Below are 13,952 nucleotides of genomic sequence, written 5' to 3' on the forward strand. Positions count from 1 at the left end.
ATCTTTATTTGCAGAACAGCCATGGAGGGGATACAAATGTTGCCCCATGAAGGGAACCTCTTCCCCTTCAGGACATAGCAGCAGCAGTATCACACACCAACCCAGCAAACGGCACCACAGCCCTCTCAGGGATGGTCCTGCCACTCCAGAACAGCAGCACCTTCTCCAATGCTGTGCAGAAAAGCACAGGTGAGGCAATTTTGGTCAGAGACCCCCAAAACCCAGGCTGGACAATAGCTTGTGCTTTGCCAGTGCAGGCCAGTGCAAAGATGTGTCCTGGGCACAGCCAATAGTGCACTGACAAAGATATGGTGTTCTGGGCTTCTGGCTCACCTGAAAGATGAGAACCTGACAGCTGCTGGCAGTGGCAAACCTTGGAAAGGCCAAGCCCCTGGGAGACCAAGCACAGGAAGAAGGCATCTGCTGGGGACTTTGGTGTGAGGGTTTCACAGGCCATACTCATCTCAGGCCTGGAGCTCAACTGCTCCCAGCAAACCTCAGAGCTGCCTTCCCCAGGCAGTGCGTAAATGTCCCACCCTGAGTCCTGCAGAGACAGGTGAGACCAGGCTCCTGCTGCACAGGGAGCATATTCACAAAGTCTGGGTTGCTTTTAATACTATTTGGCTAAAGACAATCTCCAGAAACTCGGCATTAGCCTTCCACAATTTAAATCCACAGCAGCTCCTCAGCCTGAGTCAGGCCTTACCCTTCTGGGTAGGCAACAGCCCCAAGCTTTGCTCCCCTGTTCCTGGCTGGACACAGGAGGCTCAAACAAACCTCAGAGGTGAACTCACCCCTGCCCTCACACAAGCTGTCTGCTCCTGCCTACCTGGCCAGCCCACCCTTCTTCCTCCCCTGAAGGGGCGATGGCAGCCAGTGTTTGGGGCCCAGGAGCACTGCACAGCTGTGAGAGGCATAGCCTTAAGGGTGAGCAGTGGGGGCTGCAGGGCTGGCTAGCCTCCCCCAGACCCTAGCAGTCCCGGCAGGAACAAGGCATGGGGTGCAGTCTCTGTCTGCTGCCTCACGTGTACTCCGTCTTCCGGATGTAACTGGAGGGCACATAGCCCTGCTTCCCGTGGGCCTCGGCCAGCCACCACTCCTGATTGCCTGTGATGTCCTCAAACTGCAGGATCCTGAGTCTCTGGTTAGCTGACACACTCAGCTCATTGGTGTTTCGGCCTTTGAAGGTGTAGAGAGCGTAGTAGACCTGCCAGACAAGGGGACAGCATCAGTTAGATGGTCGTACCACACAGCCTTAATCTCATTCTGCATAGGATGTGTGGGCTTTTGTCCTCCCCAGTGACAGCCCTGGCCTCACCCTGGCCTCTGCCCCCATTTGCAACCTGGCTCTGTCTCCACACCTCTGCCGTTGGAAGGAAAGGTCTCATACCCCACACCTGCTACATCTTCCTGGTCACTTCTAGGGAGGAGGATGATTCAGTCCCCAGCCAAACAAAGCAGCTAGCCCTTGGCATTCCCAGCCCCATGAGAGTGGCTGAAGACTCACCTGGTTGCCCTCAGACTCGCTGTTCTCCAGCCCAGAGTCTCTGTCCTCCACTGAGGGTGTAGGCCTGAGATGTGCTTTGGTGGGGTGCCCGTTGCGAGAGCTGGGGCTGCAGCCTAGCTCGGGGCGGCTGTAGTGGCGCTGGGATGTCACTGTACCAGCCATTGGGGCTGTCCTGTCACCAGAGCCAAGCCGGGGTAGAGAGGGGGAGTCCACCTCCAGCGGCGGCTGTGGAGACTGGTGCACATCTGCTGGGGAGACAGAGTCCTGCAGGGGTTTCTGAGTGAAGGCGACAGCCGCCCCACTGGGGCTGAAGGTCAGCGTGGCGTTGCTTTGGGGAGAGGAGCTGCTGTGCTCTGACTCGTTGGAAGAGTGGCTGCCCACAGAGGCGTCCGACTGGCTGCGGCGGGGGCTGTAGGGCCTCAGGAAGGAGCTGTACACAAAGCCTTTCGTCACTGCAGAGAGGGAGAGGGAGCTCAGACTGGGGCATGGGGAGATCTGAGGAGGGGACTCACAGCAAGCATCAAGGGCAGGGAACAGCCACCTACCTCCATTATCTATGAGCCAGCGATTCTGGCTGCCCATGGGGTCTTTCTTCTTGATGACACCCACAATGTCCCCTTCCAACAGGGAGACATCCAGGTCTTGGGCAGCATTGAAATTGCGGTCTGCCTGGAAGAGACTCTCTGGGGGATAGCGGGCCAGGAGGGCAGCTCGGATGTCATCTGACTGCAGGAGGTAGGTCGGCTGCAGAGGAACAAGGCAGGTGTGAGTGGCTGTCCTGGGCTCTGCAAGCCCTGACCAGGCAGAGGCAACTCACCAAGCCAATGAGGGGCTGCCGCCGGGCAGACTGCCGTTCCATGCTTTTCCTTTCAAAAGTCTTCTTGGGAGCTGCTTGGGACTCTGGGAAGAAGGTGAAGGCCTGGAGCTGCTGGAGAACTCGACTGTGCTCATCCTGGAAGATGGCAATGAGGTTCCCTTCCCTGCCAGACGCCTTCAGCAACTGGAACCAGAGCAAAGTCAGGGATCCTGGTTATGAAACAGCTGCTGGGAGAAGTGGCTACAGCATAGACCATGGCAGGAGTCTGAGTCCTGCCTGTGACTTGCATCAGGCCCAGGTTTTGAGTCCTGTCTGGACTCAGTTGTAAGTGGTCCTCAAACTTGTGACTTGAGATTCTCCCAGGTGAATGCTCTCCTGCCACTGCTCCAAGAGCCCTCTACATACAATTGCAACATAACCCAGCAATCCCTGCCCTACACCACCCCACAGGAGTCCTCCACAAGTCACTTTTGGCCTGAAAACGCAGTAGCAGCTTCCCTCACGATGTGACTGGTCCCAGCATGGCTCAGGGACAAACCCTGCAGAGATTAGTGCTGCTTCGAGCCCAGGGCACTGCCTGCACTGCAGGAACCCACCGACAGCAGGGGTGTGAGCTCCTCCAGGGCCAGGCGCACGAAGTCGCAGTGTGCCTCGGCATAGCCCCGCACGCAGCTGGCGAACAGCTCCTTGGCGAAGCGCAGGAACTTGGGCAGCTCATCCAGCAGCTGGGCATTGAGGGCCTCGTAGTTGTTGCGGGCTGACTGCAGCTCCTCCAGCGTTCGCTTGTCCTTCAGCTTCTCCGCTCGCTCAGTGCAGTTGTGGAAGTCGAGGAGTTTGTCGAAGCGTTTCTGCACCAGCTTGTGGGGCCCCGCAAACATGCTCAGCAGCTGGCTCAGGGGTGAGCTCACCAGCCGCTCCGTCCGCTCTTTCTGGTGGGCAGAGGTGCAGTGAGAAGGTGAGACAAGGTGCTCTCTCTCACTGTGAACACCAGCAACTCGCTCTCCAGCACACAACCTCCCCAGGACAGTATAGTGCCTGTCTCCTGGTGGCACCCATTGGAGCTCCAGAGGTCCCTTCCAACAGCAATTCTATTATCTTACGTAACTGTGCCAGCATGGGTAACTCTATGCAAAGTACCTGAACCACTCGCATAAAGAGCTCTAGCAATTCAGATAGTGCTGAAAAAATGTGCATCTAACAGGCACATTCATAAACTGCCAGGCATCAAAGCTCTCAGGAGGGCAGAGCTAAGCAGGAATTCTCACAGCTCTCCCAGGTTACCCTCCCTGCAGCCTCCCAGGGCCCGCCCATCTGCAGCAGACCCCCAGGATGGGCCTCAAAGGGGCACAGCCTCACTCACAAAGCTGGAAAAGAGCCGGTCGCTGATGAGACGATTCACTTTCTGGAACTGGTCCAAGTCCCCACTTCCCTTCTCTGTGCACAGGTCCCACATGCTCCCTGCTGCCAATGCCTTCATACAAGCAGACTCCTGCACCAGGGAGACACAGCTGAGCCATGCTTGCTGCCCAGAAGAGGCTCTCATGGCCGCCCAGACCACCCAGCCCCAACAGAGGCAGGAGCCGTGGCCAGAGGCACTGCAGGGACACACCACACAGACAGGAGGGGCAGTGCATGGAGAGCCCCAAAGGCTTGGCATCACACCCAGACTGGCTCACCCGGACATGCTGCAAGTAGAGGGAAAGGTCCCGGATGAAGGACTTGATCAGACGTTCCTGCATCCGGAAGTTTTTCTCTGTCTCTTCAAAGGCTTCATCCTTCAGCTGTGAGAGAAAGTGTTTCAAGGGAGGCGATGCAGGACTCAGCACCTCCCACACTGCAAGATGTGGGGCCCTCCTGTCCACAAGCTGGACAGCAGAGATGGGTGGTTCAGCCCCTAAGCTCATCTGCCTTGCTGTCCTGGATCAGAGCTGCACGGGGGGAAGGGGTGTGGAGGGACAGCAGATACCTCTGGAGAAGCACTGCAGGGTGTAAATGCACCTCACACACAGTACCTGGGGTGCAAAGCCTGTGAGATGCTTGAGGTGGCTGCTCACACGGTTGGATTTCTTGATGATAGAGTGGAAGTTGAGCTTGGAGATCTTCTCCATGAGGCTATCCTCATCACCTTTTCTGTACTTTAGCACTAAAGAGATTGATATAGAAATCAAAACCCTTGTAAGCACAAAATACCCATGTCTTACGCTGCCTCATCAACAATCATTTGTTAGTTCTCCTCCTCCCCAAACCTCTAGTTCCAAGAACCCCACATATCATTACAGAATGGCTTGGGTTGGAAGTGACCTAAAAATAATCTAGTTCTAACCCCTCTGCCATGGGCAGAGACATCTACAAGACAAAGTTGCTCAAAGCCCCATCCAATGTGGTCTTGAACACTTCCATGGCTGGGGCATTCACAACTTCTGCAGGCAGCCTGATCCAGTGCCTCATCACTCTTACTGTAAAGACTTTTTCCTTATATCTAATTTACATTTAAATTCTCTCAGTTTAAAGAGAATTATCCAGTCCTATCACTACATGCCCTTGTAAAATACTGTATTCATAACCTCCCATCCCTTCCAGCACAGTGCCACCTGTTTGGTTCTTGACATGCCCTACAGTTTGTAGACAAACCATTCAAGCTCTTCCACAGGATTATGCATAGTGCCAGCACAAGCTGATGTAAGAGATGGAGTATAGTAGTCCGTGGATATACAGAAGGTGTCTATATTGCTTCTCTAGCAAAACAAGCAATCATTACAGGCAGGTTATGTCACCTCAGATGCAGTGGGGCTATGAGGAAACACTAAAGTATAAGATTTGCATGAACCTGGGGCTTCCAAGGGAAAACAGGGAGGGTGGCCAGCAGATACTGAAGGGAGTGATTTTCTCCCTCCATTCATTCCCAGGGACGCAACACTTGGCTACTGTATCTAGTTTTGGAGCCTGAAGGCCCTGAGACATGTGGGAGAACCAGAGCTCGGAACCCATGAGGAGAGCTGGGGGAGCCAGGTGGGCTGTACATGAGGAAGCAGAGGGGGATCTGCTCACAACAAGCAGATACTTAAAGGGGCAGTTACAGAGGTGATGGGGCCAAACTCCCCTGAGCAGCCAGAGTTCTTCCATGACTGTAGTTGCAAGCTGAGGCTCAGTGGCCAGCAGACACCAACCTCAGCACACCCACTCCTGTCTCTCTGTGCCCAGCACTGCCCAGTTCCTCACCCAGGTCCTTCCGGCGCTTGTACTCGTTGATGTTGACGTTGATTTCTTTGACTGCGAGGACAGCAGCTGTGAGTGGTGCCTTATCAGGGTGAGCCTCAGGGGTAGCACTCAGCAGCTCCATCAGCAGCAGCGGGTACCGCATCACCCTCTGCACTGGTTTGATGAGGAAGGAGCCCAGGTTAATGTAGTTTGTGCAACCCCTGGAAAGTCAGGACAAAGGAGATATATCAGGTGTCGGTCCAGCTCCGCCACATACGTTCTGCCCCCTAAAACCAGTGCCAACCAGATCCAGAACTCCAATGCCTCTAAATCCACTGTACTCCCTAAATCAAGCCACTCTCATGTTCAAATTCATTGCACTCCTGAACTCCTGGTGCTCTCAGATTAATCCCAGGTTTCTGCTCCTCACTCACAGCAGGTGATACTACCCCAGCCAGGATCAACTTCATTACCAGACCCACCATGAAATCTCACAGAGGCACAGCCTCACACTTGCCAGAGAGCCACTTGTTTCAGGTGCTGCTCCACCAACCAATTGCCCAGATCTGTCCCCCAGTGCAGGACAGACTGACAGCAGGACCACAGTCACTGCAGGGCTTTCCTGGCTCCTTGGGGCTGCAGGCTCCCAAATTGTTTCCTGCCCAAGACCTCCCCTTGCCTCATCACTTGTGCTGCCTACCTGTGCAGCCCACCCACTGCCTCTGCTGCAATCATGCCACAGACACCCCTCTCCTCCCAGTCATGCATCCACAAGGCACTGTTAGGGCACCCCAGCATGCATCCAGCCTGTGGCAGAAGGTTAGTTACAAGGGATGGCCAGACCAACACAGACAGACAAGCAGGGACTAAGAGGAAGTACCCACTTACCATTCACTGTACAGGCTCCTGCCGGGCCACAGAGTGCAAAAAAGCAAAGAAAAGCAAGGGTTAATGGGGTGGCAGGTGTGCAAACCCACAGCCAGTGTCTGTGCCCTCCCAGTGAGGCTGCTAAGGCAGTGGGCAGCCCTGTCCTTCCAGAGCAGCCGTCGGCACTGCCAGCTCCTGGGGCAGTTACCTCCACAAGTTGGAGCCCTGGCACACACTGAGCCAGGAAAAGCAGCTCCTTCCTCAGCAGCTGTGGTGCTCAAGGTTTGGGGGAACAGGAGCCCTCAGTCCAGGACATGCCACCTTCTTTATACACTGGTGGCTTCTACGCAGATTTTAAGGCAGTCTATTTGTTTCCCAGCATGTGTGCATTGGGGGCAGGGGGCCATTTGAACCCAGAGCCTGGTCAACTATGCAGTGCCACCGTCAGACCCTCTCCAGTCACCACCTGAACTGTCTAAACACTGCTGACAGAGGGGCAGGGATGCTGGAAACTGGTCCTCCTATCCCAGCCTGGTAGCTGCCACACACAGAGGCTCAAACCTGAGGCTATCCAGCAGGTCCAAAAGTAGTTTCTGCAACTTCTCATCCTTCTCATAGGTTTCCAGCAGTGCAATGGCCTCATCATGGTTCTGACAATACAGCCTGTAGACACTCTCCAGCTCTGCACGCTGCGTCAGGAACACTGGCCCTGCAGACAGCAGCAAGGCAGGACTTCAGTGTTTCCTGGTCCCCAGCTGCCTCCGAAAACACTGGTGTGTCTCTTGATAAGACATCCAGTGTCCCCGTTCCACACACACAGATCAAGAAGATGGTGCTACTACAGCATGCAAGACCCCTCCTCATCACCCACCAACACAGAGCACTCCATCGATCCAGGTCTCCCAGGCAGAGTAGTGGAGACATTGGTTGCAGGAGCCACAGAGCAAAGGCACAGGCAGCCCAAGGTGTGAATGGCTCAAGCTGGCAGCACTTTGGGGCAAAGGGCCACAGATGGCCACAGGTACTGTGTCTCTGCACAGTGACCCCTGGGCAACACAGATCTCCTTGGCTTCACTGTTGGACTGATGAGTGGCAACGGGGACCAGCGGGGAGAAAGCCCAGTCCCAGTGATCCTCTTCCACCATTTAAACTGTTATGCCCTGTCACTAGCAATGCCCATCCCAGCCTTCTGAGAAAAGGTAACATTAGAATTCATACCAATAGCATCTGAAGCCTCCAAGGTGGACAGCAGCTGCTTGGAGAAGTTAATTACCATGTGGATGTTTCCAAAAAGGCCCTCAAAGTCTATATTCTGCATCTAGTAAATGGGAAAAGAGATGGGGAACATGTCCCAGTTAGACTCAACAACCCCCCCATTGCCCCCCTGCAACCCAGCAGTCCTCAGCTTTACAGCAGGCACCTGGTGCAACCTCCTCTCATCACAGTGACTCCTGTACACATTCCCCTGTCCCTCCAGTCCCCTTTATGTGTCCTACCACAGTGCCCTTCTCTTTCCCAGCAATTCCATCCCTGCCTCTGTTCACCTGGTTTTCTCTTTTTCCTCCCACTCAATCTGTCCCCATGCCAAGACCCCGTATCTTATTTATCCTATCAATGAATTTAAACTATAACCAAACGAAGAGAAACTTTTCCTGCCCCCAAAAATCAGTCTGTGATACTTGCTGCCAGGTCTCTTGCTTTCAGAAAGGATGAGGGTCTAGCTGGATCTCAAAGCAGATGGGCTTATTGCAACAAGTGCAGGGAGCTGTGGGAACCACCACCCTCCTCCCCTCAGAACAGCTTTAATTTCCTCTATGGGTTCCCGTGCTGCGTAGTCACCTCTGAGAACTAAACAGACTCAGCATCCTCACCCCAATCCACCCGTGCTACACCACAGCTTCCCCTCCTTTCCCAGCTCCTACTTGTGCCTGTTGCAGGGGCACCATGATCCTCTCCACACACATCTCCAGGTCTCTGATATAGTCCCGCTCTGTCTGGAGCAGTTCCTCAATAACCTTGGCCCTCTTCTCCAGCATCCTTTGCTCTGCACTCTCAGTGGTGGCCGAGGATGGCTCCAGAGATGGTGTCTGGGAGGACAGGAGAGTCATCTCTGCAAGAGAGATAAGCGACATCAGTATGCTCCAGCAAGGGTGGAAGGACAGGAGACAAATAGCACCTGAACGGCTACACATATAACCTATGAGACTAAGAAACAGCACTACTGAGAGGCCAAGGGCCATTCCCAGAGCTGCAGGGAGACCCGGCTGCTCCCACCGCCCACCCTCGCAGCACCAGGAGCGCCGCAAAGCCTGGCACCGGCGCGGCGGGCAACAAACCTGCTCCACACGGTCTGCCCCGCTGCCGGCCGGGGCCTGGGTCCGCTCCCAGCCCGCTCTCCAGCTCCGCGGCTCCGGGGAGCTGCAGACACGGAGGGAAGCCCCCACTAGGCAATGGCGGCCGCCCCTCCCTCAGGCTGGGAACAAGGTCTCCGTTCTCTAGGCCCGGGGCATTTCCATCTCAATGGCCGCGGAGGACCCCGGGCACCGCAATGGTGCTGCCGCCGGCAAAGCCTGGAGCTGGAGCCCGGCCAGCGGGGCCGGGCACGGCCGCCCCGCCCGCAGGACCCGTGGCTGCGGGCCGCCCTCCTCGGCCCCGTCCGGACCCCCGCGGCCGCCTCTCCTCCTGGTTTTCTGTGCCACCTGCGGGCCCGGGCCGGCCCAGCCCCCTCCCGCTTCCATTGAGACATCTTACCCCCCCGCAGATTCCTGGGCCCCGCCGCTCTCTGCCCCACCTGCCTGCGTTTAAAGGCTGTGCCCTCGGACCGAAACCACGGCCACAGCGCTCCCCCCCTGCCTCCCGGGCCCGGGAGAGCCCCTCCCCGGGCACCCCTCTGAGGCCAGAACATGCGGGTCTCCCGCATCTCAATGAGCATTGAGGCCTCGCAGCGCCAGCCCGCCTCGGGTACCCCGTTTCATGTCAATGGCTCATTCCACAAATGCCCCGTCTGCTACGGAGCACCAGCTGCCCTCCATCGGCGGAGTTTTTTTAGAGTTGCAGACATGCCCTAGCTCAAATGTTTCTAGGAATCTTTTTGCAGGACAAGTACTTCAGAATCTCCACGTCCCTGACCTCTCCGACGGCAGCGTCAGACAACAGAGGCTCAGCCCTGCATAATCCCAGGGACACCCGGCAGGGCTTGGGACTTACCCTGGTACCATAGCACTGACTGTGCACAGCCTCAAGAGACCCCCATGCTCCCAGCCACTTCTGCCCAGGTGCAAGCAGCCCCCAGCCATGCTCTGCAGGGTGATGGCAGCACCCAGCACGGCAGCATGAAACACGGCCTCAACCTAAGCATCCTGTCCACTGCTCCCTCAGGCCGGGGTCTTTGCACTGAAACAACCCGAGAAAAAAAAAAGACACCCAAGCTGAGACAATGACTCAGCCCATGATTATCTGAAACCCATTCAGCCCTTCCCATTGCAGAGCAGCCGCGGCAGAAACCAGGATCATCTGCACCAAACAGCAAGTTCTTACAGCGACCTGGGCTGAGGACGAACCACTGTGCTGCTCTGCAGAAAGAACAACTTGAAAATCAATCCCAGTGCCAGCTTGGAAAATGGGAAATCCAGCTGAAACACAGATGCCCTCAACGTGGGAGGAAAGATACTCATCTCTCTAAGCTGGCATCTCTGCTGTCCTGCCTTGAAATTTAGCCTGGGGAGAGGCAAAACAACCAGCTCCATGGAGGAGGATCCCTTGACACAACCACCACTACATTTAGTAGGCAATCACTGGGAAGAAAAGGCCTCATTGATTCCTGTTGGCAAATATCCTTAAAACTAACCCCATCATAGTTGTCTTGGCTTTCCAGAAGGCTTCAGTGGTGAACTTTATCAACTCCAATACAGCAAGAACCCGCAAGGATGGCCTCAGAGCAAATGCTGGGTTTAACTGGTTTTGCTCTTTGCATTTCCACAGCATCTGCAAAATCTCAGCAGCAGACTGGGCCCTGCTGTGCAAGGTCCTCCACAAGCACCCACGGGGAAACCCCTAGACCCAGCACTTAGAGCCTGAACAGGATATGAGCAGAAAAATGTACAGGAGAGACAACTAAACACTAAGATAATACAGTCAGCAGGTCTTTGTGGCTCAGAGAGTTAATGAAGTAACAACAAATGAGTTATTTTAAAGAAGGCATGGCATTTGTTTTTCCAGGAGACCAAGCTCAAGTGGGAAGGCAGCCTGGAAGAAACAGGAAGGTGTTGATTTGCAATGCAAACAGGTGTGTGAAACCCAGAGGGGGTGGGCGGGTGAGATGATACTACTGTATGGGGTGGGCTGAAGAATCTTGAAAATGAAGACAAACCAAAATCACAGCCATAAATGACCCATACAGCAGCATTTAGGAAGACAAATTGAAAAGATCACATTTGCTTTGGTCAAAGAACAGGATTTCAGATTTAGCCCCATGCAAAATGCCACGACACTAAGTTTTGTACAGGATACCTCTGGAGTTTACTGCACTGCCAAACAATCCTGCTGTGCTCCCAGCCTTAGCCATAGCTAAACTGCAGTCACACCATGTGTTTGGCTCCAGCTCCCCAAAACAGAGCTGGGGATGCCCAGCACTGCTGGCAAATTCAGCAGCTCCCCACGCTCCACGAAGCAAACCCCAGGCAAGTAAATCTAGGTCAGGCCCTTACAGAAAGTATCCTGTGGCAAGGATTCAACCCACACTTGTGAGATTGCCAGCTCCATGACACCCTTCTTTGGCGAGTGTCAAGTCTCTGCCTATGGAAAGGAAATTGAAATCTTCCCTGCACAGATTTTAAGCCCACAGTACTCATCAGCTCAGCCTGGTTGACCTGGCACAGTGCTGGCCATCAGTTCTACCCACTTACGCTGTATCAGTATTTGCATCATTTTGAAAACTCATACAAATTAATTCTCCTCTGGACTTTTTGCTCTTTCTGAAAATTTCAAGATTCCTTCAAAAACAAGGCTACATTGCAGTCAAGTCTCCTGTAGCTCTTGTTTATCACTAGTCCAGCATCTTTCCTCAGCAATGAACTCAAAAGTTGTCCTACTTCTTTCCAAACAATTACAGCTCAAAATATTCAAATACAGAATTATTTGTAATATTTGGCTCTTATACATGACCAGTATGGATTACTTAGTGTTTGTTTCTGATGCATTTAAAAACTCTCACTTTTTATATTTCATACTATCTCCTTTAATTGTCATGAATTTATTTTTTCCTGTTTGTCACACATTCCTGTATGTCTAATAGCAGCTTTCCCTAAGTGAGACTTATTAAGCAGTTAACTAAACTTACCAATTTCACAGCTGTGGATTTTGGTCATCTACGAAGTATTTCTTAAACACATCTCCATTTTACTCCACAAATTTTCTATTTAAATGTTACCTTTCAATTTGATTCATCATGCCCATCAACTTCGAAGATGCTAAGACATCCACCACAGCTTGAATGGGCTTTGTTGGCCTGCAGGAATACGACTCGTATTTTTAATGAAGCCACCAAATTCCAATCCAGTGACAAACTCTTGTTTACCCATGACACAGTTGCCAAATAGGCATTCAGAAATACATTTCCAAAAACAATGTTCTCAATCACAATTTTCAGAGATTCAGATTCTATTCTCCTGTTTCTCCTCAGTTTGATGGTCTGAGACAGCCTCCCAGGAACACCTGCTTTTGAGCTTTGCTGCACCCCTGCTGAACCCATGAGAGATCCAACACCAGCTCCTAACCTGGCCCTGGCAATGAGGTGTGAAGATGGAGCACACTCCTCCTACCTCTGCCCTTCCTGGGGAGGCTGTGATTTGCTATTGCAATCACACGGCTCATCCTGCTCATCTGAGAAATGCCACTGTCATCAACTTTCTTCCAATTAACAAAACCTTTGAATTGTTAGTACCCAACCCTCTAGTGGGAGCACGCATGCAATTAGAGGCTTTCCCTGCCCCACTCTGGGAGCAGAGTTGACCCACACAAAGACCAGATCCAAGGGGATGCGTGTTCACCACGCTGCAGGGCTCACCCAAAGGTCTGCATCGCCTCCCAGCTGCTCCTCCTCAGGGCTCACCTGGCAGCATCCCGGCAGGGTTGAGCTACCCGGAGAGGGACGTGCCGCCCATCAGTGCCGGGACAATCCCAGGAATCTCCGGTGGAGCTGCACACAGCCGCCAGGCAAGCGCGGCCCCGGGCCCACAGCTCAGCACAGTCAAGCAGTGACTCAGGACAAAACAAACCAGCTGCAAATATTTGAAGTATGTGGAGGCCAAGAGGGGAGGAGCCACTGCCGACCATGAGAGGGGAGGCGATGAAACTAGAGCAGAGAATAATTAATCTGAGCAAAAGGCTAAACTCGCTGCCAAGAGCAAGATCTGGCTGGGGTGAAAACTCTTACTCCAGACATCGGTAATACACCAGTGAGCTGAACAGGGGCAGAACAGGGATGCTTCTCCAGGGCCATTGGAGCAGCTTGGTGTCCCAAACATGTGTAATGCAGAGACTGCTCTGTTGGGATGTTTCTATGCCAGATAAAACCACAACCTTGGCCCCAAAGAGGTTGCCCAGACAGTTCCATGGCATTTGGTGTGAGCAGAGGATAATCCCAACCCTTGACACAGAAAAAAGTGAAGTTATATGATGGTGTAAAAGAGCTAAGCTGCTAAAGCTGAGGCAGGGCATCAACAAAAGTGTGAGCAAAACCACTGATGGACAAAACAATGAAAGCTGAAAGTTCTTTAAAAGGGTGTTTTAAATAGACAATTCAAAAAACATGAAGAGAACAGTACTGGTGAAAAATCTGTCCTGCATCTGTGCTTCAATAAAGACAGTAAATATAAATATACAAATGAACACAGAAAGCCAGATAATAGACACACCAGGAACTCTGAAGCACAGAAAAATGAAAAAGGAAAGACACCAAGAAAAATCCATGGATGGTAGAATTCAGTTTTCATCTTTTAAATGAAGAAATAAAATGCTACTTTATAATGGACCTTTATTTCCATCCAGGACAAAAGAAACCCTACAATGATGCAGTCCCACAAACAGGCAGAGGGAGTATGATTTTTGGCAAACCTGGTAAAAAGGTAGAATTATACGAGAAATTTTCTGCTTATTTCTTTCTAGAAAGATAAAAGAAAAGAAAAGAAAAAAAAAAAAAAAAAAAAAAAAGGAAAAAAACCCCAGCCTTGAAAATCCACTGCCAATAGAGTGGAGACTATGCAGAAAAGAAGGCATTTTTAAACAGGTTCTCCAGAGACTGTATGTAGTTAATCCCACATAATAAAGTAAATGGAAAATCACTGCTATCATGTAGAGAAGTGAAGATCAATTCAATATGATCACAAATAAAGATGAGGTATATGAGTCACTGAGTGATCCAGGATACCCTGAATAAGATGGAATTATTCAAACCAAGCAGGTTTAATGCATACACATTAATGTATTAATGGGAACAAGAAATACAGCCACATGCAGGATTGTATTCTGGGCAGTAATTTTTTGCCTTGGTCAGACAAAAATCAA

General features: G+C 52.4%; 1 protein-coding gene across 4 annotated transcripts in view; it reads right to left on the reverse strand.

Moving 5' to 3' along the window:
• Window positions 1–593: 593 nt before the first annotated feature.
• DNMBP (dynamin binding protein) overlaps window positions 594–13,952 on the reverse strand; it is a 33,318-nt gene continuing 19,959 nt past the window's right edge. For 3 of the 4 annotated variants that reach the window (XM_066323774.1, XM_066323775.1, XM_066323777.1), the window contains 13 exons: window positions 8,312–8,499; window positions 7,608–7,707; window positions 6,951–7,098; window positions 6,411–6,428; window positions 5,544–5,743; window positions 4,337–4,467; window positions 4,001–4,105; window positions 3,685–3,813; window positions 2,921–3,253; window positions 2,325–2,507; window positions 2,053–2,251; window positions 1,508–1,959; window positions 594–1,207 (listed from right to left, as the gene is read on the reverse strand). In XM_066323774.1, the coding sequence (XP_066179871.1) occupies window positions 1,022–1,207; window positions 1,508–1,959; window positions 2,053–2,251; window positions 2,325–2,507; window positions 2,921–3,253; window positions 3,685–3,813; window positions 4,001–4,105; window positions 4,337–4,467; window positions 5,544–5,743; window positions 6,411–6,428; window positions 6,951–7,098; window positions 7,608–7,707; window positions 8,312–8,499 (2,372 nt within the window). In that variant the 3' untranslated portion in view covers window positions 594–1,021. The remainder of the gene's footprint in view (window positions 1,208–1,507; window positions 1,960–2,052; window positions 2,252–2,324; window positions 2,508–2,920; window positions 3,254–3,684; window positions 3,814–4,000; window positions 4,106–4,336; window positions 4,468–5,543; window positions 5,744–6,410; window positions 6,429–6,950; window positions 7,099–7,607; window positions 7,708–8,311; window positions 8,500–13,952) is intronic. The other variant, XM_066323776.1, reaches the window with a different exon arrangement.

Source organism: Sylvia atricapilla, chromosome 8, assembly GCF_009819655.1.
Source record: "Sylvia atricapilla isolate bSylAtr1 chromosome 8, bSylAtr1.pri, whole genome shotgun sequence".
Classification (NCBI taxonomy): Eukaryota; Metazoa; Chordata; class Aves; order Passeriformes; family Sylviidae; genus Sylvia; species Sylvia atricapilla.